Genomic DNA, 26,925 nt, shown 5'->3' with positions numbered 1-26,925 from the left:
GCAATGTGGGTGGTAATGTTTTCAATAGAAATACTGATTAAAAATAAACACTGCATATGAAAGAATAGAGAGTAGTCTGTGATTTGTCCTTTAATTTACAATGAGGATAGTGGAGGGTGGAGTAAGGAAAGTGGAGTGCAGACAGATGAGTAGAATGTGCTGCCAGTTCAGTGGAAGGTGAAGTCAGGAGAATATTTTTCGTTGCTGGGGGAGCAGAGTGATGACCCAGAAGCGTCATATTAGTAGATTGGTGTGTGGGGTTAGGAGAGTAGAATGTGAAGGCAGAAGTGCTGCTTTCAGGGTTAGAATAGGGGATTCAAGAGAGAAGACTGCAAAGCGTATGGAGTTTAATGTTTACAAGGAACAATAGGCCGAGTGTGAAATCAAATGAGCAGTATGTAGAATCAGGAAAGCTGAGTATACAGTCAGTAAAGCGGAGCATGGGGTCAGTATTGAGGAGTGTGTAGAATCTTTCAAGATGATTAGAGAGTGAAATATATAGTAAGGAGAGCGGGATGTCATGTCAGAGATTAGGAACAGTGTTTTGGAATGTAGCAGACTATGTTGTTCAAAAATATTGTTAAATCAGTTGGATTGCTATGAGTTATGGTATAGTCTAGTGTGCTATGCGGTGGGATTGTAGCAGCATGCTTTAGGAAATGGTGGGTGGTCTACTGCCTATAGTCAAATGCCGGGGACATAACATGTAGGGCATTTGCATTTAATTTGAATTCGCTCTGCCTGTGAAGGACCCTATAATGGAGACACTGTCTTCTAGTGACAGCAGTAGGAGGCAGAGAAGGTCTGTATTACCTTTTGCTAGCCAACAAGCAAAAACATTCATGAAAACAGTTATCAAAAACTTTTTTTTTAAACAGAGAAAGCTGCCAAATGGTCTAGCCATATCTGAAAGGCAATTTGACAAGTTATAAATCATTCTCATCTAAATAGAAGTTTCAAGGTGAGCAATGGGTCATAAAAAAATTGTCCCTTTCACTGAGGTCTGCTCCTATGTGCAAACACGGAGCAGACCTTTTGATTCCTTGAGTACTGACAGATTTAAGACAGGCGTAAAAACAGGTGCTACATCTGTCAATTTAATAATGCAGAATATTGAGGGCACTTAAGATCCAAGTGCCAAGTTAGAAACACTGCTATGCTACTGCTAGAGCCTGGCACATTGTCAGTATCCTGCAGAGATGCATGATGCTGTCACCAAAAACTGTGTCAAGTGAATGGAGGGGACTGTGGTGAATCAACTGGTTGCCTCATTTGTTATTAAACGTGATCTACCCTGTTGTTCAGGCTGTGAAGTGTCCCCTCACTTCATCAGCATATCCAACACATCACTGGGGCCTTTGCAGGCATTAGGGAGTTCTTCACTGTTGGAATACCGGTTGACCCAACACTGGATTTGAGTCTTGAGTTGCCTAGGCCCTGGCAGGAGGCCACTACAGAGGGCAATGGGTGGGGAGGAGCCCTCTTCCCCCAGAAAGTGCTGCTGGGATGCCTGCAGCCACAGGAATCAATGCGCTGACTCAGTACGTTAGGTTCTGGAAGTACCTGATGCAGTGGTTCTTTGGGGCTGAGAATGCCATGGAGACATGATCCCTTAAGATAATTGCCTTTAAGCTGCTGTGGCCTGGAGGGCCTGGGAAGCACCAGTGAGTACTGGAGAAGCAGAGTTCTTCTTTGGGGTCTATGTAGTGTGGTGTGCACTGGCAGAAGAGTGGAATCTGGCATTGTCCAAGACTCCTACTGGTGTTGTGCTCCCACTGGGACTACGGAGACACTAATCAGTTCTGTGGCCTAGAGGGCACTACCAAGAGAGAATAGGAGCTCACCTTTCTGTCAACTCACTGAAAACACACTGTCAGTTGAGTCAGGGTCAGCAACTAGAGTGTGTACTGGGAGGTGGCTTGTGCTATCTGCTTCTGCTAATGTGGAGGCCATATCCTGTGCAGAAGGCCGACCTGCTCCTACCACAGGATCATTGAATTCTGTATTTCTCTGTCTGGGCTATGTGAGAGCCTGTGACTGTTGTGGCCTGTTGCTCAAATAGTTTTTCATAATTGAACGGGCAGAACTGGTGGGTTGCATACGAGGATGGACCCTGCTTTCAATTAATGTGAGTTAAGGACTTGAGCGTACTGAACACATATATCAGTTATTTTACCTTACCCACATTTGGTGATTGATTTCATGTTCTACACTCAACATATATTTTTATGATCTCAATGGCAACTTTAAAATTAGGCCGGTTGTCCACTAGTTTATGCAATGTCAGGGACTATGTGCACTCAGATATTGCACGGCCTCATAGTGTCTGAACTACTGGGCAATACCAAGCATGTTGTAGCCAAATGTGCTATTTTACATTTTTTTCATGAGATAATCTGGGCCAGGCACTTCTTTGGCAGCCCTTGTTGAAGAGGGTTCTATGCTTTATTGATGGAGAGTGAGCTTGAGAAGCAGGTACATCCTTTTTTATCCCATAAATAGATGCTGATGTACCTAAGAATAAACTATGCCTATATATGTTTGACTTCAGCTTTCAGGGAGCTATTTTCACTACCAATCAACATATCTTTGATGGATTCTCTGCAAAAATGGGTAAGGGAGGTCAGAAGAAATACAAGCTTTCTTTTGATTAGAAATGAACTTCAAGGGCAGGCAATGGACTGAGAACAGCACTTTCATATGCTTATTAAAGCGGTATCTTCCATGGAAGCAGATAACACTTGTCAAATTGCTGCTTCTATTCAAGCTGAAACATTACAGCACACTATATAGTAATATTACTCCTACTCCTCTTATTGGTATTTATCCATATTTATTTTGTGCTTTAAGAATATATGGGGACATAAAATGGTATATTTCCACATATATTTAACTGCTAAACATGAACTTTACTTCAATGCCTGTCACATTTTAGCAAAGTACGCAGCTCAATGTAACAAAATACTACACCCACAGGTAAATGTTAGCATTATATATATATATATATATATATATATATATATATATATATATTGCTGAAACATTGGCACTGGGGGGGATGCCTTAAGGCTTGTTGTTTTAAAACCATTGTCTTAACCATGTCTCAGGCATGCCACTGCAGAGCCTGTCTGTGTAGTTTGCCCTGCAAATTGGACCTGCCAAGATAAACCTCTTGCTGGTCATATACATCACTTTGTATGCATGTATGCATGTAAGCATGTAAGTGTGACCCACAGTAGGATGCAATGTAGTTAAAAAGCAGGACATGTACCTTTAATTTTTGCATGCCCTGGTAGTGGTAGTAAAAAACTCCCAAGTTCATTATTCACTACTGCAAGGCCTATCTTTCCCATAGCATAACAGCGAGATTACCTTATTACATGTTATAAGTGTAATTTCCAATCTGAAAGAGGTATGTTCATCAGGTTTGGTGTCTCTGAACTCACAATTTAAAATCACAATTGATGGTGAAATCAGATTTGAATTTGCAGTTCTGAAAATACCTCTTTTAGAAAGTTGGCATTTTCTGATGTTATCCATTTGGTGCCTACTGCCTGTCTCCAATACACATCTGGGGAGGGGTGACAGCTGGGCTTGTGCATTCCCTCTGGGCAGCTACACACAAAGGGAGCTTAGGATTGACTGCTAAGCCATCAACATCCTGATGAGCCATCCTGGACCTAATGGGTGGGAGGGGCTGACAATTACACCTGAAAGGGCAGTGTCCTGCCACACACGAAGAGCTGCATACCTCCATATAGCGAGTCTGGAGCCAGGGAGGGAAGGAAGGGCCTCTGTGTACTTCAAAGAACCTTTTTTAAATTTTCCCCCACTTTGAAGGCACAATTGGGTATAATTACTGGGCCTCTGACACCACCAACTCAGTATACCTCTGGACCTGTGGATATTCTGCCAGGAAAAAGGACTGATGTGCTGCTACAAGGACTGCCACTCTACTGAGCTGCTACTTTGCCTGGTTCCAGTTTTGCTGAGCTGCCCTGCTGCCTGCTGCCCTCCTGCGTGGGAGTGAGAAGGACTGGACCTGCAACTCTCCATCCTAGAACTAGAGTGACTCCAAGGGCTTGCTGGCTTGCCTCCTGTTCCCTGAAGTCTCAGGGACACAAAAGACTTCCAACATTCCTTCTACAGCTCCTGGACCTGTCTTCAACCAGTTCCTGACCCCTAAGAGGCACCCTTCCAGTCCTAGGCCCATGAAAGTGAGTGTGTGGCTCCTGTAATCAGGTGTTTGGGCTCCTCGCAACTGCGAATGAGCCCTTTTGCATCGGAACTGCACCGCTCACATGAAGAATCGCATGAGCTGCTGCAAGTTTGAATCTTCACACAGCAAGCATTGCCACTCGCAACCAGAAGGCTCAAGTCCTACCGTCTGCGACATCCGACGGAAACTTTGCACCCGCAGACCAGCAATGCTCTTCTTCCTTCTGGTGAACTTTTCCCCCAGGAATGGCACTCTTGGCTCAATTCTAAGAAGATAAAACTTTGGCAGGGCTTGTCTGGGACTGTATCCAAACCATTGCAGTCAGTCTGAACTGAACTGATAGTCCCGGTTGGCGCTTTATGCTTTTAAGCATTATATTACATTTGAATCTTTAAAAATTATTATCTTGACTTCTACTTATTCGATTTTTGTTGTTTTGGTCTTTTGTTACTCATAAAAGTAGGCTGTTTTTCTAACTAGCTGTGGTGTCTTTTTGTGTGGTGATTTCACAGTTTTACTGTTTGAAGTGTTGCACACATACTTTACACCTCGCCACTTTAAGCCTACTTGCTCTGTGCAAGCTCTGCTCTGTGCCAAGCTACCATAGGGTGAGCACAGGTTAATTTATGGGGTGTATATGACTTACCTTGCATAGGATTGTGGTTCCTGCTTGGATAGGGTGCATTCGTCTGTAAACCAGACACCCATTTTCTAACAGTTCATAATTCGATTGAGTTGGGTAATAGGTTAGGACAATGTTGATCAGCCTACTATAGGGTAGTTATACCCTGTATGCGTGTGCCTTAGATCTCGCTTTGGTAGTGAGTTGCTAGAGTGACAAGATTACCAGTTTTTTGGCAATATTCACTAATATGTCCCCACCAAAAGCAATGGTCTGATTTAGAGTTTAGAGGAGAAGGTACTTGTTGCCAGTGTAACCAAGCACCCTGTCCACCTGCCTCCTTTACAGATGGATGAACCTTAAGATTTCCATTGACAGAGTCCCCATTGGCTCCATCAACTGAAAACTTCCTCTAACAGCCCAATGGAGTAGGGGCGGCCAGAAGTACAAAGTTATACACCCAGCCTATTAAGGGTGGACAATGTAATATTTTCTTTCCTGTCTGTCACCAACAGAAAAAAAACTTGGCAATGAGGGACAGAAAAAAACCAATAATGACTTCCACACCCTGGGAGAAAACTCCCACAATGTGGGGATCATTCCTTTGTTGTGTTTTGGCAAAAACAAACTCCTGCATTGAGAGTTTGTTTTTGAAACACAAAAAACGTTACAAGTTTTGTGAATGGCCGCATCCACCAAACTTTTTATTCACAGAAGGATATGTCTTGGTTGTGGCTTCTTTCAGTGTATTAAGATGACTGCTGGGCCAGCAGGATGGTAGAGGTACTGCCCATCAAAACATAAATCAGGCCTTTCATGGAGATATTGCAGATGCATTGCCCGAACGTTCTGAACCGTATATTGTGTTCAAATGAAAAGACTACATATTGTTTGCTTCCTATTCTGCATACTTTAGGGGTGTGGCAGAGCTCATTAAGTGGTGTACACGTGTGCAAATCCTGTGAAAATGACAGCAGGCATTGAAGGCATTCACACTCCTCACCATCATCATGCAGCTCTATCTTTTTTAGGACATAATGTTAGCATGCCTTCACCAGTCCCGCCCACCGTATTATAGGACGTTGACTTTAAAGTTGGTCTGGACCCCAGACTAGGTAGAGTGTATGCTCTCCTAAATCTGCAAACTGCTGCAGTGACAGCATGACAGCCACTCAGGGCTTTATGTTCCACTCAGCATTCCACAACACGTGGCCCAGAATAGATTACTGGCTACCTACCAGAGACAAATGTAAATAAACTGCAAAGACTGAACACATAGTAAGGACCCCATCTGATCACTTTCCAATATTACTCAAACCTAGCTTCCAAGAATCTCTATATCTCTATAGAATGGGTCTCCCGTAGGAACTGAGATAGACAATTGTCAACTATTGAGCATTTAGAACAGTGGACAATTGTAGACTATTGAGTATTAACAACAGGCTAAGTCTCCAGTCAAGTTCACCTATTCATGACAGTACTGAGAAAACTGACCAAGCTGTACGTTAGGAGAAATTAGTTTATGGGGTAATGAAGTAGTAAGTTTTAATTGGTTTACTACTCAGGATTTCTAATAAGCAGATATCTAGTTTACAGAGGTCTTTCTATTACATGCGCTTGGAACGAGAAAGTTGTCTGCTGCTTTGAATTACACAGTTTACTCTAATTTCTGTGTCTGTATGCTAGAATATCGTTTGATAAGTAGGGCGGACATGTTGTGTACTGTTCGTTATCTTTTCCTCCAAATAAAAATAAAATACACCAAATCATCTTTGAAGAGGCCAGCGTGTATTTGTTCCCTATTTTTTCATTTCCAAACATTGAGAGGTAAATGCACCAAAAACGTCTGTGAAGCACAATGTAACAATACAGTGCTGAATAAAATGTATTTTTAATTAAAAAGCGTTAACATTGCTGAAATGGGACATAAAAATGATCTTTAGTAGACTCATACTACTCGCTTATTTGCTTTGGGTCTTATCTTAATGTGTAAGCAGGTACCTTTCACATTTGTTCGTGCATCTCATTAATTCATGAGCAGTGCCTTTAGAATAGTGTAAAGGTTTGCTGCAAAGAACATGTAGAAACTGTTCTGTGCCGATGCCACTGCGCAGCTATACGCATCGTGAAATATGGGCCATTTCATAATTTTGGTGGGGGGGAGAGCAAGGTCAAACCATTACCCTCACTATAGGGCTGCACTTTTCTGTAATATCTCGTCTCAAGTTAACAGACGGGCTAAATTTCTTAAGGCGCACATGGTGCTGAAAAAGCATAGTTGGATGTCTCGCACTGTGTTTTTTGGATAACAATGAAAAACATTCTGCACGCAAAATATTTTTATTGGAGCTGATTACAGTTTGGCATGCCCTCTGGAACATTATTCCCGGCAAGGAGCAAATAAGGATTCTCCATATGCATTGAACATGAATATATTCAATCTGTCCATGTCACTGAGCAGTGTATTTGTTCATATCCCAAAGAAAAGATATTTATTTCAAATGCTTTGACTTTCTTGCTGGCGAAAACATCGTATCTCTACGGAATACAGGCATTTGCTTACTCTTGCTGACATACGGTATGTAAAACCAGTAGTACCGTTCTCATTTATCATGAAATATTACTCTTGTCTCTAAGTCCAAATTTTATTTACATCTGGTTGACAACATCTACAGGGAATCTTGCTTTTTCAATTAAGTATTGCTTGAGGACAGTGTGAATGATTCGTTTATAATACAAACTATAAATTGTAGTTTTCACATCATTTTGATTCATGAGGCCAATAAAGAAAACAAGGAAAACTCAACTTCTAAAATGCTATCGGAAATTAAATAATAATTCAATTATAGGACTTTTTCTCAAAGGTATTGTGTTATTGACAGAAAGTCCTTTAACACCACCTATGTATTTTAGGAATATGAAGTGTACCTCAGTTCTTTGCAAGGAATCCACTCTAATAACAGTTCCTATTTTGTCATGATGTGAAAATAAGGCCGGAATTGGAAAACCACAGGCAAGCCACACAACCACTTCAAAAGCAAAAACAAATGCATACGTGTGGAGGAAGCACTGAAATGATCCCTGTCCAGGTTCCCTTATGAGTGCACCGAACTCTGCATACCTTGATTTTAAATACCGTTTCGTTTTGGGTAATTATGGCCTGTCCACCCAGCTACGCATAATGCAAAACATATCTGGCACTGTGCCACTCAGATTAGAAATATGATTGTTTACCTACCAAGGTGGCATGCATAACGTAGATGCATTATTTTGCAACACTCTAGCTCAACTTTAATGCAGCCGTAGGTTAGCATGTAAACTAACAATTCCATGTCATAAAATTCAGAGGATATAGATATTTATTATACAGAAATCCCTCTAGAGCGAGTCGAATTCCACTGATTTTTCCACAATTGTTCTAGTTAGATTGTGAACAAACTTTCTAAAATCTCTGTTGCCAGGATTGCTTTCAAGTTGGATCCACTCTCCAGATTCCAGTGTTGTGTGTAATACAAATCTCTTACCTAAATCATCCTTTATATTATTTTTATGACTTATGATTCTAAATAATTTCCCTGAGACAGGATCTCAAATATTATAGAATCTTCCATTTACACTTGCATGTGTATCTTCAATTGGGAGAAACAGCAGTGACTTTGGATAGTTGTTGAGAAGAGTTTAATTTAAGTATCTATATTGCACTTGTGGGAAGATTTGGAAGCCTCCTCTTTATTGTCTTAAATATATTTGTATTAAAAACAGTAGACAATATAAATTATATTCCAAATTGTTCAGGATAGTTCTACAAGGTCTACCTTACATTTCCAAACATTAGAACCGTGGGTGCGGCCCTAAATCATTCTCAAAAGGTCTCAAATGACCAGGTAGTCACAAGTGATGCACCAATGGTCTTATTAATATGTTTGATACCACAGATGTTTGACAAATGTGTAAAGTCTGCTTAGAGCAAATCTACATTTTGTTACTCATCAATATGCTGGAAAATGTGCTTGAATAGATTTTCCTTCCAAATTTTATGAAAACATGAGATGATTATTAGTCATCATTAGGAATAATACCAAATTCGTAGCAAAGTACATTCTGAAAATAAACATACAATGATGTATGTTGATGTACATAAAAAATGTGTAAACATGTACCATATTTATAAATACTCATTTACTGGTACAAAACAGTAGAGATTATTTTAAGGAACATAAGTAAAAAAAATGTACATGGTGAACTGGACCTATAAATAGTTGAGAACAGTGGATTACAAAGTAAATTATATGATTAAAGCTCTTTTAGCTTGTGCAATTGCTGTTGTACGAATTGGGAAATTATCTTGTTCAGAATGTCTGGTCCCAGACCATTTGGAAGAGGATATGAAAGTGAGAGTGCACACTGTTCTCCACGTATTATATTTTTGTTGACCTCAGTTTTGTGAATTGTGATTCTTTTTTCACTTTTCACACTTTTTATTGTATTGCTGTTTTATAGTTTGCTTGTCATTTTAAGACATATTCAATACTGAAGATGGTATGTTTTAATAGGTAGCTTACAACGTAAGTGTAGGAGGGTTGGATCTGTTACACATTTTCAAGATATCAACAAACGTTTGGTCAGTCTATTGATCCTGCCCTCTTGAACCTAATAAATTATTACAGGTTTTGATTGTTTTGCATTCTTTTAATTTCTTTTGTGGAATGTTTGGAAATAACTGTACATAGCAACACTTTTGTGAAAATAAAACTGTAAAGACCAACTTGGATGATGAAATGCACTGTTGCAATGGAACATTGATATAACCATTGATTGTTTCAAATTCTAAATAAGTAAACAAGCAACTTGCACAAGAGATTTGTTTTGAACATTTTGCATGCCTAATGTGACAAGGAAGCACTACAGCATTTCATCTGACAAAATGTGATTTAGAAATAGCTATTTAGTGCATTGTTTCATTTAACTGTAGCTGTTCCGAATGGCTTATCTATGAGAAATATTTTCAGACATATCTGTCTAAGTTTCCAAATTGTTTGTTGTACAATATAACAATTTAGGAGACATGTTAAATGTCTTTATTATGCTTTGATGTATTGCTGCTTAGATTGTGTCAAACAAAACTTTACATGCTAATCAAACAATAATTGGAAACGTTTAATTTCAGCATTTTCATTCCCAGGTTATGAATGTCACATTTTCTGCATGATGTTAAATATGTTAAATATTTCCTCTTATGATATCCAACTAATCAGAAATGTATAAATAAAGTTGCAATGGACTTTACCCAGTGATAATCAGTCAATTATGAATGGAAGATTAACGATATCTGACTTCTAGGTCTTCTTGGTCTTCTTGGTCTGAATGGTATACTTCCCATTTCTATCACTTAAACTCACACAGCATGTAATAAAGTTTTGTAGGATTTCTTTAAAAAAATCTTAAATAGCAAGTAGTGTTTTTTATTAAACTTCACCTAAGATTGGACCCTGTTCACACAATTGCATGCACATAAATAACAAAAAAGGCTAATGGAATCACAAGCAGATAATCATATTTCGAAAAAATACATGTTGGTGGAATATAGAGCCCAGAAGTGTGTAATTTCCACAATCCAAATATAAGGTTAATGGTGGATGTGGGGGCATTCCATAGAGATTCAACCTGAAAAAGTATACAAACAGAACACCCACAAACCTACAGGTTTGTGTTTATGCATATGTGCCTTTCAGGTTTCCAACCTTTAAAATTATCACAAATTGAATATTGCCAAGGGCAATTATAGATGTGTTTCCAGGCTGGGATTGGGATAGTATAACCCCACAAGTACTGCAGATGAAAGGAAATTATTTCTTCAAGGGTAAATATTTTCTATATGAAAAAAAAGAAAATGGAAATGTATGTATGTGGTATTATTTGCCAAGTGGAAAATCTAAGTTAGTAGCAATTGTGCATGCAAGTATTCCTGGATCAGCATTACTGTCAATATAATGCAGATGCAATCCTATAGTGAACATCTGTGGCAAAAGTATTGCTGTATTTAGAAAACAAGCACAATTTTCATAATTAACTTGGATGTGACTTCATGAATTCACATGTTAATAATAACTCTGCATTCAAGAAGAAATCAATCACGATAAGTGTCATATATTTGAGAATGTAGTACATTTATGATTTCAAAGATATTCTTGAACTACAAAAAGATAGGTTGAATGTGAAAAGTACTACTGGTCTTTTCCTTTCAGGATAGCAAATTGCACGTTCATTGCTGATGAAATTGTCTCATTCTTATTGTTTGTAGTTTTTTGGTAAATTGGATAACATCAATACACTCTAAATGACTTATCTAATATGTGCCTTTTCCAGGGTATTGGATGTGATGAATATCTCGGGTCTGAGAAAGTTGTGGATAAGTGTGGAATCTGTGGTGGAGATAACACAGGCTGCAAAGTAATATCTGGTGTATTCAAGCATACACTGACAAACATTGGCTACCACAAAGTTGTAGAAATTCCTGAAGGGGCAACTAAAATCAATATTACGGAGATGACAAAAAGCAACAACTATTTGGGTGAGTTCTATTATGCTTGATAAGGAAACTATATTTAAAATTTTCTTACATCTTTTTAGTATTGACATTTTAGAGCAGTTGTTTTATGATGTTAAATAAATTGCTAAAGATAATCACTCCAATAGTAATATTTATCTTTTACTAATTTCAAGGAGCATCTAAGGTATGTCAATAAATCTATGGAAACTAAGCCGTTAGCAACAGTAAATTAATGACATCCATATTATGGCTATGCTCTTATTAGCATAGATTTTATTTTGAAAGACAGCATTCTTGAAGATCTGTAAGATGGTAGTTCATGGGTGGTTGGATAATAATCTCTTGCAGGCATGTCTACATTGATTTCTCCATTATTTGCTCTATTTTCTACTACAGTACTCAAAGTATTATGAAATAATTCTCAAAGATTAAAAAGTAATCAGTCATAAAACACAATGGTGCATGTTGTGATGGTGAAATTTTTGCAACATTGCTTCTGCAATTGTATTTAGCAGCCATCTGAAAACAAACTGTAATCTGCCAAATACTGTACGCAAATTGTATAGTCAAGACCAGCCCACTAAATGTCATTATTCTAATAACAGCAGGTGGCACTCTGCCTGTGCTTTTTACAGTGGTTAGGCAATAGGGATCAAGAACAAAGTTAATGTTTAACAAACCAGTTTCCTGTGGGTGTAGTCTTTCTTATGTCAAGTATACATTTTTCATATTACTAAACAATTATTATAGAATGTTTTAACATATCCCAGTTATTATTTTATAATATTTGTCTACAAAATGTGATTACAAAAATATGTTCAAGGGCAGAGTGCAGTGTAATTGAAAAGTAAACATGTATGTTTAAGATTTATATGTCCTGGCAGTGAAAAACTCCTAAATTAGTTTTTTGCTACTACAAGGCCTATCACTCCCACAGGATAACATTACTATTAGATTATTACATTTTATAAGTGTAATTTCCAATTGGGGATAGATGGGAACACCAAGTATGGTGTCTCCAGAATACAAATTGAAATTCAGAGCTTATGATGAAGTCTTATTTTAAGTTGTGATTCTGAAAATGCCACTTTTAGAAGAGAGATTTTATTTTCTTACTTTAACCATCTGGTGCCTTTTGCCTGTCTCCAATACATGTCTGGGGTGGAATGATAGCTGGACCTGTGAGAGCAACACACAAAATGATTCTAGGTGTGACTGATGGGTCATTAACATCCTGATGGGCCATCCTGGGTAGGATGAGCGGGAGGAGCTGACACTGACACCTGAATGGGCTGTGGCTGTCTCTACACAAAGGGTTTGCATACCCCCTGTAGTGAGTATGGAGCCAAGGCAGGAAGGGAAGGGACTCTGTACACTTCAAAGGCCTCTCTTTGAAGTCTTTGAAGTCCCCCCCACATCAATGTCATCAGTGTTTATAAGAACTGAATTTCTGACCTTACCAACTCAATATACTTTAGGACCTGTGGATACTTTGCCATGAAGAAGGACTGATGTACTGCTGAATGGCCTTTCTCTCTGCTTGCCTCTGCTGAGCTGTCCTGCTGCACTTCTTGCCAGGTAGTGAGAAGGATTGGACCTGAATTTCTACAACCCAGAGCTAAAGTGACTCCAATAGCTTGCTAGCTTGCCTTCCGGTCTTCTGAAGTCTCAGGGACAGCAAAGACTTCTCTTTGTCCTGCAACAGCACCTAGGCTTTCCTTGATGCAGGTTTTCCCTGTCAAGTGGTACCAAATGCAGTTCTGGGTCCCTGGAAGTTAGTGCAACTGCCATAATCTGCACATTGTCGCTCTTGTACCTATCAGTGCCAGTGTATCTCCATCGAAGGCGATGCATTGCTGCTGCTGTGAGGATTGAGGACACTGCATCACCTTCGATGATGGCGCATTACTGTTGCTGTAAGGATCGGGAGCATTGCATTGCTGACTGTATGATGCATCACCTCCATTCCTGATGCGTTTCAGACTTTGCATGGCTCTGAGCTGATGCATCACCTGTATCAGCGGGATTAACAGCAACGCATCACCCCCTTTGCTACTTGCATTTTGTTTTCAACATCATCAAAACTCCGAACCATGGTACTGTTTCCAGCAGGCCACGGCTGGTCCCTGTATCCAATCTGTGCTCAATTGCATGTTTCTGACTTTTCAGATTTGACCCAGTCTACTGCAACCAGAGAGCCCCAGTTACAGCTCTATGCTTCTAAGTACTGCAACTGAGTGTATTTTTCAAATTCTACTTATTGGATTTTTGTAATTTCAGTCTTGTTTTTTTCATTAAATTGAGCTCTGTTTGTCTAACATAGTGTGGTACCTTTTTGTGTAGTGTTTTCACTGTTTTACTGTTTGAAGTATTGCATATATAATTTACAGATTGCCTGCCTAGCCCGACTAGCCAAACAAGTGTCTTTTAGACACCCAAATGGGGAATAAATGGCCACAAAGAACTGGGAATCTGGATCTGGTTAAGTACTACCAGGAAATCCAACTGGTGCTTCATTGATCAACTCATCTCTGGCACTTATATTTGGAGAGTATCTTAGCTCCCTCTAAAGCACTGATCATGGGTAATATACTGGTTGCCAGTGAAAAGAAATACACTAACAATCCGTGACAAGATTACAAAGCAGAGTGGTTTGATCACTTTACCCTCCCTGGTCTCATCTACGGATAGTAGCAACACTTTCCCCCTGATCTATTTGATCAGTAATGTGCACTTTGGTTGGAACAGGGATGCAAACACATAAGGAACTCTTTGATGTAAATGGCTTTAGAAGTTTTGAGCAAATCAAGAAGAAAAGCAACATACCTGGAAGAAAGTGATTGCACTACTACCAGGTCTGACACCAGTTGCTACACACATCAATCAGGTCTAACACTGAGCAACCCCTGACATGATTTGAAAAGTGGCTGCTCTCCAAGGATGGAGAACGGTGGACCCTTTCTGAAATATATCAAATATTGCAACATGCATACGTGAGAGATAAATTGCCCGGGTAGAGGAAGTGGGAAAAGGTCTTCACATATGCTGAATTGGAATACATCCATCACAGAACACAACTATCTATGCACTGTGCTACAGCGGAGAACAGATTTTGAACATCAACACATAGTGGTAGTATACACCTGTGACAGAACACTCCTGGTACATTAATAGGTTATTGTGGGCAAACTAAGAGAAACAAGAGTGGCCACGCAGGAGCAATTTCCAAAACATGGAATTTTCAGCAATGCCTGATATAATAATTGAAGAAATCTGGTAGGAGGAAGCGAGGTGGAGAAAAATCGGAGAGGCACAATAAGTAGTCCAGGGTACAACACATAAGGATTTAAAAGTTTGTGAGCTATTGCAGATAATGATGGTAGGCAAGGTTGTACAAATCAAGAGGTCTGACTGAATGATCTGGCTGCTTGCTTTTTATTACATTGAAGACAGTGGAGCATGGATTTAAGGTTGTGATAGATTTGCATTGCAATAATTGAGGCGACGGCCTACCATAGCCAAAACTACCTCACCAGTCAGGATTGAGTAAGTGTAGAAGATTCCAGAGTTTTTGTATCTAAAATAAAAAGGAGACTGCTACAGCTGAGGCATGAAAGGAAAGTTTAAGATAAAAATCAACCTAAATCTGATGCTATTGTTAACTGACACAGGGCTGTGGCATGCCTATTAATGATGGGTCAGAGCTCAGATGTCCAGTGCAATGCATTCCCACCTATTGTTAAAACTGTGGTCTTAACAATATACAGTTCAAGCCAGTTTGTCTTACCTGTTTGTGTTGACTGAGTGTAATTGACCGTTTCATCTTAAAAGCATTACTAAGTCCTTCTGATGTCCTGTATAAGCGCACTAATGTCTTCAACACTGTTTCCAATAGATTTTTTAAGTTTTGTGGTTGCCAAACATTTAATACAAAAGCAACAACTACTCTGGGTGAAGCAAAGGGGACCCTAGAAGTCAGGTCATTTATAAGGAAAAATCCTGTGATAGTGCACCCAGAGGTGTTACCTAGAGAGGACTAAGAGCCCTATGGCCACACTAAAGAAACTAACACAGTATAGGTAAAGTAAGAGGCATAGTATTATTTGTCTCATAACATGCTCTTTTAGTTTTGACAACCAGAAAGATCAAAATTGAGGGGCTTGGTCAATGCATTGTGCCCAGTCCCAGGTATGGACCAGTGCACTGCTGCCCCAATGAAGTGTATGCAAAGCTGAGTTTGGAGAAATTAAGGGGAGCCCTCAGAGGCTGTTTAATAACTATCTGAGACCTCTGGCCTATTTGTAAATGATGGGAGAACAGTCACTTGGACTTGGAAGTTGTAATGTCATCTTCGGCCTGTCTGGGTACTGCTGAACATTGGAGCTAGCAGCCTCAGGTAGAGTTGCACGATGCATCAGATGAATGTGAGCCCTAGAGGATAGGGGGCTTCAGCACCAGATCACATAAGTAATGCAATAAATCCAGCAAAAGAGAGGCTGGAGTCTGCACTTATGAGTCACTATATCAAAATGACATACTGGAGGTGGTAATGTGTGAACAAATATTTGGGTTTCTGGCAGACCCCAAAAAACAAATAGGAAGATCAATGGAGGAACTGTTAAACATAGGCAAATGTAGGCCCCCATGAAAACAGCAGAATCAAAAAAAATCATGGTGTGATTTCTGCTTATACTTCCAAAAGGGTGGGGCTGAAACAGAAAGAATGGCTCAGGGAGAGAACCTCTTCAACAGGGCACCATGATGTTGAATAAGAGGGAAAATGGAACCTTAGACTATATGACCTTTGCAGTATACATCGAAGGCAAACTGTAAAATATTCACTGAGAAATTCAATGTGGCCAAACACATTAAAGCAGTGGGTCCATCATGGACTCGGGTGGCACACCATCTCCCCAGGGCCAAATCAAAAGATGGAGGGGGGCTGCATGGCCCCCCTCTTGGAGCTATAGATGCTCTTGGAGCTATAGATGGCCCTGGGGACTGCCACCCCCAGGTCTGGCTCCTGCTATCTCCCGAGGTGCCTACCCTCAGGAGAAAGCTGTTTGCTTTTGCTTGGCAAGAGTGCACAGCTCCCACCAAGCAAAAGCAAACATGAACTCCACTTTCAGCAAGAGGAAGCTGTGGAACAGATCCCCTTATCTTAAAGTGGAGTTTTCATATCTTTCCCTGCATGCAAACATGCGGGCAGGGAAAGAAACAGATAAAAACATTGCTTCCGCAAGCAGGGAGCTGCTTTTTAAAACAGCTTCCTGCTTGCGGGAGCAATGCTGACTCCCGCAGGAGATGGGAGTCAGCTGAGACTGCAAGGCTCTCCCCACGCTTCTGTCTCTGTCTCTCTGTTTCTGTCTCTCTCTCTCTCTCTCTCTGCCATCCCATAATGGGATGGAAGAGGGTGAGAGAGACATTGTTATTGCAACGGTCTCTCAATACAATGACTTCAAAGCATCACACTAGCAAGATATTTGCTATGAATGTTATAGTTATGTTTTGATGCACAGCAGAACAGAGACACCTGTGGCCTACTGGTAAAGCTCCTGGACTGTCACTCAGCAGCTTGAAGGTCCAAATCCTGGTCTCTCATGGCAGTGTGTCTATTTACTCGTGTTTTGAATGTTAAACATTCCTAGTGATGCAACATTTATTTATTTTTCCCACCACCATCTTTGGATTGAATATCATAGAGATGTCTGGACACTGCATTGTAAAGGGTCACCTGATGTAGTGGTTAAACTCTCAGACTCTCCCACAGAAGGTTGAGGGTTCCAGTTTAGGTGTGTCAGCTGTAAGTTATTTTCAACTTCTCACTATTTGTACTTCTCAAATACTTCTTTTTCAATTTCTCAGAACATTTCTCATTCTAAGTGGCGTGTGCCCCCCAGAAAGTCCTGGCATGCGAGGCAATTGTTCAACCTCAGGGTGGTGACCCTGGGTTGGAGAACCCGGTTCAGAGGTTAAACTCTGACCCGGTGGGGGGTGGGTGTGCCCCCCAGGAAGTCCTGGCGTGCCAGGCAATTGTTCAACTTCAGGGTGGTGACTCTGGGTTGGATGGTCAGGTGCAGAGGTTAAACTCTGACCTGGTGGGGGGTAGGTGTGCCCCCCAGAAAGTCCTGGTTTGCAAGGCAGTGATCCAGTCTGATGGTACAGACCCTGGGCTGGAAGGTCAGGTTCAGGGTGTCCCCCCGGACCTGGAGGGAGGGGCTACTGATAACAGTGCCCCTACCATGTTGTCTTTTGTGGAGGCCACTCCTAGTTGGAGGGTGCTGGACCCTGGAAGGGAGGGCAGGGGGAGGGAAGCCTCACCCCGGGCCCTAGTCCAACTTGAAGGTACAGACCCCAGGTTGGAGGGCCAGTTGCAGGTTAACAGCCCTGCACTGGTGGAGGAATGGTACAGGGCGACTTCTGTAAGCACCCTGACCATGTTGGACTCTGGGGGTACCGCTCCAGGAGGGAGGGTACAGAGCCCCAGAGGGGAGGACCAGGTTCAGGCTGTCATCCCTGACCTGGTGGAACGGAGAGTGGTTAAAGGGTGCCCAGCACCTGGGGCTACCGCCCCCCACTCTCCACAGCCACAGTGGGGGGAGAGCCTTGAGAGGCCTGGGGCCTGTCTCTCATCCCTGGCAGCTGTCAGTAACCACTGTGGCTTGCTGTCCGGGTGGACAGAGTTATCCCTGGGGAGGGGACAAGTGTCACACCCCGGGGGTAGAGTGGGCAACACCACTGTGTTGGTCCTGGTGGTACTATCCTGCTCCTGGGATACATCTGTTAGCAAAGTAAGGTTAGGTGCTACACAGATGGGATCCGCAGGTAAGGAGAAAGGTTCCCCATGGGTTGGCTTAGTGGGCCCTGAGAGTATAGACAGAGGGATCCAAGTGGAGTCAGGAAGGCGAAGAACTGGAGCATGCCCCTGCTGTTGTGGGCCTGGTCCTTGTTCTGTCGCCTCAAACAGGGAAGTACATCAGGGTAGTGATTGTTCTCCCCTGGCTTTAGGCTGGTAGGGGGTCATGTTGTACCTGGCTTTTTGACAGGGACATCCCCAAACTTTTTGCCTCCTTCCTCCTATTCTTACTGACCTGTTGTTGTTGGCTTTTGACCTCTGGGCACTTTACCACTGCTAACCAGTGCTAAAGTGCATATGCTCTCTGTGTAAATTGTACTATTGATTGGTTTATCCATGATTGGCTATTTAATTTACTTATAAGTCCCTAGTAGAGTGCACTATATGTGCCTAGGGCCTGTAGATTAAATGCTGCTAGTGGGCCTGCAGCACTAGTTCTGCCACACACTTCAGTAGCCCCTTAATCTTGTCTCAGGTCTGCCATTGCAAGGCCTGTGTGTGCAGTTTCACTGCCACTTCGACTTGGCATTTTAAAATACTTGCCAAGCCTAGAACTCCCCTTTTTCTACATATAAGTCATCCCTAATGTGTGCCCTAGGTAACCCCTAGAGCAGGGTGCTGTGTGGGTAAAAGGCAGGACATGTACCTGTGTAGTTATATGTCCTGGTAGTGTAAAACTCCTAAATTCGTTTTTACACTACTGTGAGGCCTGCTCCCTTCATAGGCTAACATTGGGGCTGCCCTCATACACTGTTGAAGTGGCAGCTGCTGATCTGAAAGGAGCAGGAAGGTCATATTTAGAATGGCCAGAATGGTAATATAAAGTCTGGATGACTGGTGAAGTCGGATTTAATATTACTATTCTAGAAATGCCATTTTTAGAAAGTGAGCATTTCTTTGCACTTAAATCTTGTTGTGCCCTTCGATCCACGTCTGGCTAGGTTTAGTTGACAGCTCCTTGTGCATTCACTCAGACACACCCCAAACACAGGGTACTCAGCCTCACTTGCATACATCTGCATTTTGAATGGGTCTTCCTGGGCTGGGAGGGTGGAGGGCCTGCCCTCACACAAAGGACTGCCACACCCCCTACTGGGACTCTGGCAGACAGGATTGAACTGAAAGGGGGCTTGGTGCATTTCTTAGACACTCTTTGAAGTCACCCCCACTTCAAAGGCACAACTTAGTATAAAACAGGGCTTCTGCCCTACCTCATCAGACACTTGCTGGAGAAGAAACCTGAACCAGAAACTACATCCTGCCAAGAAGAACTGCCAGGCTGCTCAAAGGAGTCACCTGTCTGCTTTTCTACAAAGGACTGCTGCATTGCTGTTGGCCTGCTGCCTTGCTGAACTCTTGTCTGGCTGTAAAAGTGCTCTCCAAGGGCTTGGATAGAGCTTGCCTCCTGTTCCCTGAAGTCTCAGGACCAAAAAGACTTCACTTTTTCACTTGGACGCTTCGTGCGCCAAAATTTTCGACGCACAGCTTGTTCCGTGGCCAGAAAAACGCCACCCACCTACGCCGATCAACCCGACGCCTTCGGGATGACCGGAACTTCGACGCACGGCCTCGCAAGGACAACGCCGCCCGACCTCTAGAGGAGAAATCGACGCGATGCCTGCCGTGAGTGCGAAACTTCGACGCGCAGCCCCGCAGAACGACGCGCAGCCGGAAAACAAGCAGGAGAATCCACGCACAGACCCGGGACATCTGGTAATCCCCGCGATCCACAGAAAGAGACTGTCCGCGCTCCAGAAAACGACACACGACTTCCCCGCGTGAAAAATAACGACGCAAGTCTGTGTGTGCTGGGGAGAAATCGACGCACACACCATTTTTCCACGTATCTCTTCTCCTGTGGCCCTCTGAGTTGATTTTCCACCAGAAACCAGGTACTTTGTGCTTGAAAGATACTTTGTTTGCTTTTTAAAGACTTAAGACACTTTATATCACTTCTTAGTGATATCTTTACAAATTCATATTGCAACTTTGATCGTTTTGACCTCCAAATACCCAGATAAATATTATATATTTTTCTAAACACTGTGTGGTGTATTTTTGTGGTGTTATATTATGGTGTTGTATGATTTATTGCACAAATGCTTTACACATTGCCTTCTAAGTTAAGCCTGACTGCTCGTGCCAAGCTACCAGAGGGTGGGCACAGGCTAATTTTGGATTGTGTGTGACTTACCCTGACTAGAGTGAGGGTTCTTGCTTGGACAGAGGGCAACCTGACTGCCAACCAAAAACCCAATTTCTAACAGTATTCTCAACTTGTGCCAAGGTGAACACATTACAGGTTTGGAAAGGGTTTGGATCCAAAGACTGCAGTGCACAGTATCTTTGGTTGAAGAGGAGGAATGTCAACCATTGGGAAGAGAAATGTATAATAAGATTAATGCACCTGAAAGATGGCAAAGTTCGAAGACAAAAAAGTATTGATATTCCAGTACAAAACCTGTTCAAAATACTGTTTGCCATGTTTACAAAAGCAAGACGTTGGCCAAGTAGTCTGAAATATTTGTTTAGAAAAAGAAATAGCAAATGAATACAGGTAATAGTCCAAGGACATATGTGACATAGTCACCCACAATCTAGAGTCCCCTCGATGACCCTTCAAAGTTCCTGCGAAATGAGCAGTGTATCAAGTGTCCCAGTCCCTGGAGGTGGGCAAGGTTAATGGCTACCTGAACTCAGGTTTCATAGCCGACTAGGCTCATAAGTTATCCTCAAGTCTATCATCCCTGTGGATGTATTTTATCCATACTTCCTCCACAGTCGCCCATTCAGAGATATTTTTAATCCACGCAATGTATGAGGGGTGTGTCGGCTGAGGCATACGATGGTTATGCACCTCTTTGCCAGTACCAGCCCAAGGATGACCAGCTTCCTCCTCAACTATTTTCTTGCAGGAGAAGGAAGCAGTCCCAATAGCACCTGTGGAGTCTCCATCTGCATGTCCCATCACAATTCCCTATTTAGGTTGGTTAATATGTCCTGCCAATAAGAGGACAAGGATGGACATGTCCACACCATATGCAGAAAGTCCGCCATATATGACCTGCAGAACAACCAGCCATTGTACATAGCATGCAGTGTGTGTGGGGTGAGGTAGATCTGATGGATAAAATTATATTGCAAGAGTTTAAAGCAAGCATTGGAGCCAACCATGCTTACCTCCTTGTGAACCTTCATCCAGTCTTTAGGAAGTAAAGGTTCCTCTACCTAATACGGTCTCCCACGCAGTCAAAACAAGAAGTACCCCACCCGGTAGATCATCGTGCAGTGCCCGATATAGTTGAGGGATCAGTTAACCGCCCCCAGTCATTTCAATCAATGTAGCCAATGTACTGGACGTGGACGCTTCCTCAGGAAAAGACTGCCACACCTCACAAGCTGTGCTCGCGACCTGGGATCGGGATCTCCGCTACGAACCTCTGTATATCCTCCGAGGAAGGGTGCAACTGTTTGGTACACACATTGCTAAGATGGGAGCAAAGCACTTCGTTGATCGCCCTCTGCATGCACACTAGAGCTCCTGGGTAATTGTGCAACATCAGAATTGGGGACCAAGGGGAATCCCGCCAGACAAGGCAATCCAGCATCAGACCAGTGTTATCTCCCTCCAATGTAATTGTTGCCTATAGGCTGTATAAATATGCTTTTCGAGCCTACACCAGTCCTCCAGCAGCTCCATCCTAACCACGTGGAATTCTGTCATTTTGTTAGGGCAAGAAGGTAGCATCACCTCTAACATTCCCAGTTTCTGTTTTTGAGTAGAAATATGTTCCATCTGACTTCAGACCTAATATGATGTTTTTAAATAAACCCATCACAAGACACCTTTATTGCCACCCATTCAAGGGTCTTTCAACTTGCTGAGCCCCAGTTGTCAGCAAAATAATGTTCTATTGTTGTATAGCTATTTTAGCCATATTTTTAGACATGTTACTTTAGCAACTAGGCCTGCCGTTGTGCACTTTAGCCCAGTTACGTTTTATTTTTCTAGCATAGGCCACATTTGCGGTGCTGTTTTATTTTCTTTATCTAGTTGTTCTTTCACACAGGAAAGCATTGCGCTTCTAGCAGGACATTCTTTCCACTTTGTGCTTTCCCCAAGGCTGCAATCAGATAGAGTTGCTGGCAAAGTGGTACACTGTGTCTCAAACATTCACAGAAACATACACATCCTTACGTGGGGAAATTGTCTCAGAACATCAGCTGTTTTATTATAAAAACACGTCTCTGTCCCATAAATGTTAGAGGGAGATTCCAGCCAGATGACCATAAGTGTATGCTCACTGCTGATTGCCTTTGCTAAAGCTGCTTGCTTAGACTACCTGATCCCTAATCTACAAAGGGATCGTGTCTTTCTAGACAACAGGCTTCCTTGCTCAGGTATGGGGGATGATGTCTTCTCAGGGGGGAAACTTGAAGGGTGTATTAGGGCTTATGACTCTGTGCTCTAACATAGCTTAGGTAGGAACCACATGTATTACGCATTAACCAATTAACCAATCAAGCATTTGTAGAGCGTGGCTAATCACCCAAAGGGTCTCAAGGTGCTGTATGTGGGTGAGCTGCTTAGTTGAAGAGCCAGGATTTTAGGTCCTTCCTGAACAGCTTCAGTGATGCAGTCTGCCTGAGCTTGAGAGGTAGGGCATTCCATGCCTTGGCTGCTAGGTAGGAGAAGGATCTTCTTCCTGCTGTACGTTTCCAGATCTTGAGGACAGCTGCAAGGGCAAGCTGGGAGGAACGGGGACGTCTCTTGGGTACATAGAAGGTGAGGCAGTGGTTAAGGTATGCCGATAAAATGTTGTGCAGTGCCTTGTAGGTGTGGATCAGGAGTTTATATGTGATGCGCTTGTTGACAGGGAGTCAGTGTAGGTCTCTGAGGTGGGAGGAGATGTGGCTGTGTCAGGGGATGTCAAGAATGAGTGGGGCTGCTGCATTCTGGACTCTTTGTGGTCTTGATTGAAGTTTCTTGGTGATGCCAGCAAAGAGTGTGTTGCCGTAGTTCAGTTTATTAGTGATGAGTGTGTGGGTGACTGTCTTCCTCGTGTCCGGTGGAATCAATTTGAAAATCTTCTGCAGGTGTTGGAGGGTGTGGAAGCATGATGGAGAGACAGTGTGACTTGGTGGGTCATCGATAGAGAGGAGTCCAGGATGATGCCCAGGTTGTGCGCATGGTCAGTGGTGGGGGGGCATTACCCAGAGTGGTGGGCCACCATGAGTTGTTCCAAGGTAAACGGGTGGAGACGATCATGAGGATCTCTGTCTTGTTTGAGTTGAGCTTGAAGCAGTTGGCCTCCATCCAGGCAGTGACTGATCTCATCCCGCTGTGGAAATTCCTCTTGGCTTGAGCAGAGTCCTCGGACAGAGAGAGAATCAGTTGGGTGTTGCCGACATAGGAGACTATGTTTAGCTTGTGATGTTTGGTGATCTTGGCAAGTGGGGCCATGTAGATGTTGAAAAGCGTGGAGCTGAGTGAAGATCCTTGGGACAGTCCGCAACAAGTGTCTTTATGTTCTGACATGAACTGTGGTAGTCTGACTATCTGTGTTTTTTTTCTGGTGAGAAAGGACCTGATCCAATCCAGGGCTTTGTCTCGGATGCCGACGCCGTGCAGTCTGTCACAGAGGGTGGAGTGGGAGACAGTGTCAAACACGGTGGAGAGGTCGAGGAGGATGAGTGTGGCCATGCCTCTGCGGTCCACTATGATGCATATGTCGTCAGTGGCTGCTAAAAGTGCGGTTTCAGTACTGTGGTTGCTTCTGAATGTAGAGTGGGATGGGTCTAGGATATGATGTTTCTCAAGGAATTCGGTGAGTTCCTGTTTGATGGCTTTCTCTATTTCCTTGGCTGGGAAAGTAGTTCTTCACCTCCTTAGAGTTGATGGTGGAATAGTTGAGTAGCAGGCTGATTTCAATGTGATTCCAGTCTGAGGGGAATGTGACGGTTTCGAAGGATCACTAGATGGTTCGACAGAGCTCTGGTGCAATGGTGGTGCTGGCCAGGTTGAGGATGTGATGAGAGCATAGATCCGAGCGATGCTCCGGAGTGGATGGAGTTCATCAGTCTTTGGGTGTCCTCTATGGTGATGAGGGTTCCAGGAGTTCAGTAACTGGTGAGGTGCTAGGTCCGTGGTGGTGAGGGGTGCTGGTGGGATTTGGTTCCTGAAGTCTTCGTAGATGTCTTGGATCTTATGGTCAAAGAAGGTTGCAAGGTCGTTGCAGAGGTTCTGGGAAGGAGGGATGGTAAAGGTGTTTGTCTCAGGGTTTGTGAAATCTTTGTTGATGGCGAAGAGCTCTTTACTGTTTTGAGCACTGTTGTTGAGGTGTGCTTGAAATGTGTTTTTTTGGTGGTTCTGATGTTCTGGTGGTGCGTGGTGACTGCATTTTTCTAGGCTGTGCAGTATACAGTTGATTTGCTGATCCTCTGTTTATGTTCCAGTGGCCTGCAGGAGCGCTTAGATTCCTGTAGGTCTGTCATAAACATCTTGAATGTTTTGCTCTGTCGATTCCCTGCTGTTTTCATTAGGGGGGCTACTTTGTCGGCCCAGTTTGAGAGCCAGCGGTGTAGGTTGCTTGCTGCTTCATTTGCGTCTGCTTCATCCGGTGGGAGGGAGTAATTGAGAGCGTTGGTGAGTTGTGCTTCCGTGACTTTTCCCCAGCATGTGCTGGGAGGATGGGGTTGTAGTGGCGTGCGGTGTTCTTTGTGTAGGTGGAGTGGATGCACTTTTGGTCAGTCCAATGGTGTTCGGAGGTGAGGGAGATGTCGATGTTGCCCCTTGCTGAGAAAACGGGGTTGAGAATGTGTCTGGCTTTGTGGGTGGGACCTTGACAAGTTGTTTGAGTCCGAGAGTTGTGAGGTTGTCGAGGAGGTTTGAGGTGTTGGGGTCATCATGGGTATCAGGTTGAAGTTGAGGTCACCGAGTAGGATGTAGTCAGAGGAGGTGAGCACTTGGGGGCGACTAAGTCAGTGATGTCTTTGCAGAACTAGGGTCGGTGTCTGGGTGGCCTGTAGATGAGGGTGCCACGTAGGGAGGTGTTTGGGTTTGTCTGGATCTGGAAATGTAGGTGCTTGTGGGTTGACTGAGACTGCAACTCGACCGTGGTAGTCAGGCAGAGGTTGTTCTGTAGATTGTGGCAATGCATCCTTCAGGCCGGTTTGCTCTGTCCTTGTGGATGATTCTGTAGTTGTCCAGGATGGCCATGGCGATGTCTAGGACCGCAGTGCGGGTCATTCAAGTCTCCGTGAAGAAGACGACATCCAGGGGTGATATGTCGAGGAGGTACCAGACTTCAAATGCGTGCTTGACGAGGGAGCGTGTGTTGAGGAGTATGCACTTGAGTGCATGGTACAGGATCATGGGATGGTCCTTTGAGGGTGCTGCAGCAGGCACAGCAAAAAAAGGTCCATAAGTGTTCTTGGGGTCAGTTTGGTGGCAGGCAGGTGATCTTCCCGGTTTGAGGGCGCGTAGTGTACGTGTGTTGATTCGGCGGATGGGACGAGAACCAAGGTCCATGGCGCTGGGCGTGGTCCAGGCGTGGATGGGCGCAGACGGGCTTGCCTTACACCGCGGCATTGAGAAGGGGAGGGAGGAGTAGGTCTGGCCAGCTGGGAGGCAGGAGGGTAGGAAAAGCGCTTCATGGGGGGAGAGGGGCAGGGGAAAAAAACGGGAGGGAAAAAGAGATAAGAGGGAGAAAAATGAAAAAGAGTCAGAAGTAAAGGCAGAAGTAAAAGGCAGGAGTAAAGAGAGACAGAAGATACTTACTTGAAGATGGCCACTAGAGTCAGAAAAGTAACCTTTGTATGTATTGTGGAGTAGAGGTCATTTTGTGAAGAAAACTTGCAGCACCACCAGTAGGAGGAGTTGAATTGGTGAATGCTATCAAAGACACGACTCCAAAGATTCATCAGCTGGCCAATACCTTGCAGTCATCTGCTCCCTATCTTACCTTATCCAGGATGTTAAAATTTGGGGAGAGCATCCTACCCAATGTATTAGTAATGATAGATACAGACGCCACATAGAACTTTTGTGATATAAAATTTGCTGCCAAGATTGGTTTGATGGCTATACGAAAGGAAGAAGTGAAGCTGTAAGATGGGTAGATGGAACAAACCTCACCTCTGGTCCAATAGTAAGTCATACTGAATTGGTGGAGCTCATTTCTAAAGAAAGGCATCGAGAAATCTTGCGATTCAATTTTTAATAGATGCTCCTCAGTTCCAAATTATTTTGGGATTCCCATGGCTCACCCAGAACAATCCCACCATCAACTGGGAAGAGAGATCTGTAGAAATTAATTCAGACTACTGCACAAGAACTTGTTTCAGTGAAGTTTCACCATCCAGAGGATCTAGTCCAGCCCTTGGTTTATGTGAAGCTGGTTTAGCTATTTGAACAATACGCATTGGAGAAGTTCCACGGGGAGTTTCAACATTTTGAAGATGTATTCAATTATGTAGAGGCAGAGAAATGACCTCCTCATTGGCCATACGACTGCAAAATAGAATTGGAGCCAAGAGATAATCTCTGTTGTAAGAGAATCTGTGCCTTAACAGAAAAGGAAAATGAATACCTGACGGAGTATATTCAAAAGTACTTAAAGAGTGGGTTTATTCGTCTGTCACAGTCTCCTGTGTCTTCTCCCCTCTTCTTTGTACCA

General features: G+C 43.0%; 1 protein-coding gene across 4 annotated transcripts in view; it reads left to right on the top strand.

Annotated features, from left to right (window-relative positions):
• THSD4 (thrombospondin type 1 domain containing 4) overlaps positions 1-26,925 on the top strand; it is a 1,878,668-nt gene that overhangs the window by 1,528,387 nt on the left and 323,356 nt on the right. For all 4 annotated transcript variants that reach the window (XM_069222360.1, XM_069222359.1, XM_069222362.1 and 1 more), the window contains one exon: positions 11,208-11,412. In XM_069222360.1, coding sequence (XP_069078461.1) covers positions 11,208-11,412 — 205 coding nt within the window. The remainder of the gene's footprint in view (positions 1-11,207; positions 11,413-26,925) is intronic.

This window comes from Pleurodeles waltl, chromosome 3_1 (assembly GCF_031143425.1).
Source record: "Pleurodeles waltl isolate 20211129_DDA chromosome 3_1, aPleWal1.hap1.20221129, whole genome shotgun sequence".
In the NCBI taxonomy this organism is placed as follows: Eukaryota; Metazoa; Chordata; class Amphibia; order Caudata; family Salamandridae; genus Pleurodeles; species Pleurodeles waltl.
The sequence above is the reverse complement of the archived record's forward strand: the minus strand, read 5'-3'. Positions and strand labels throughout refer to the sequence as shown.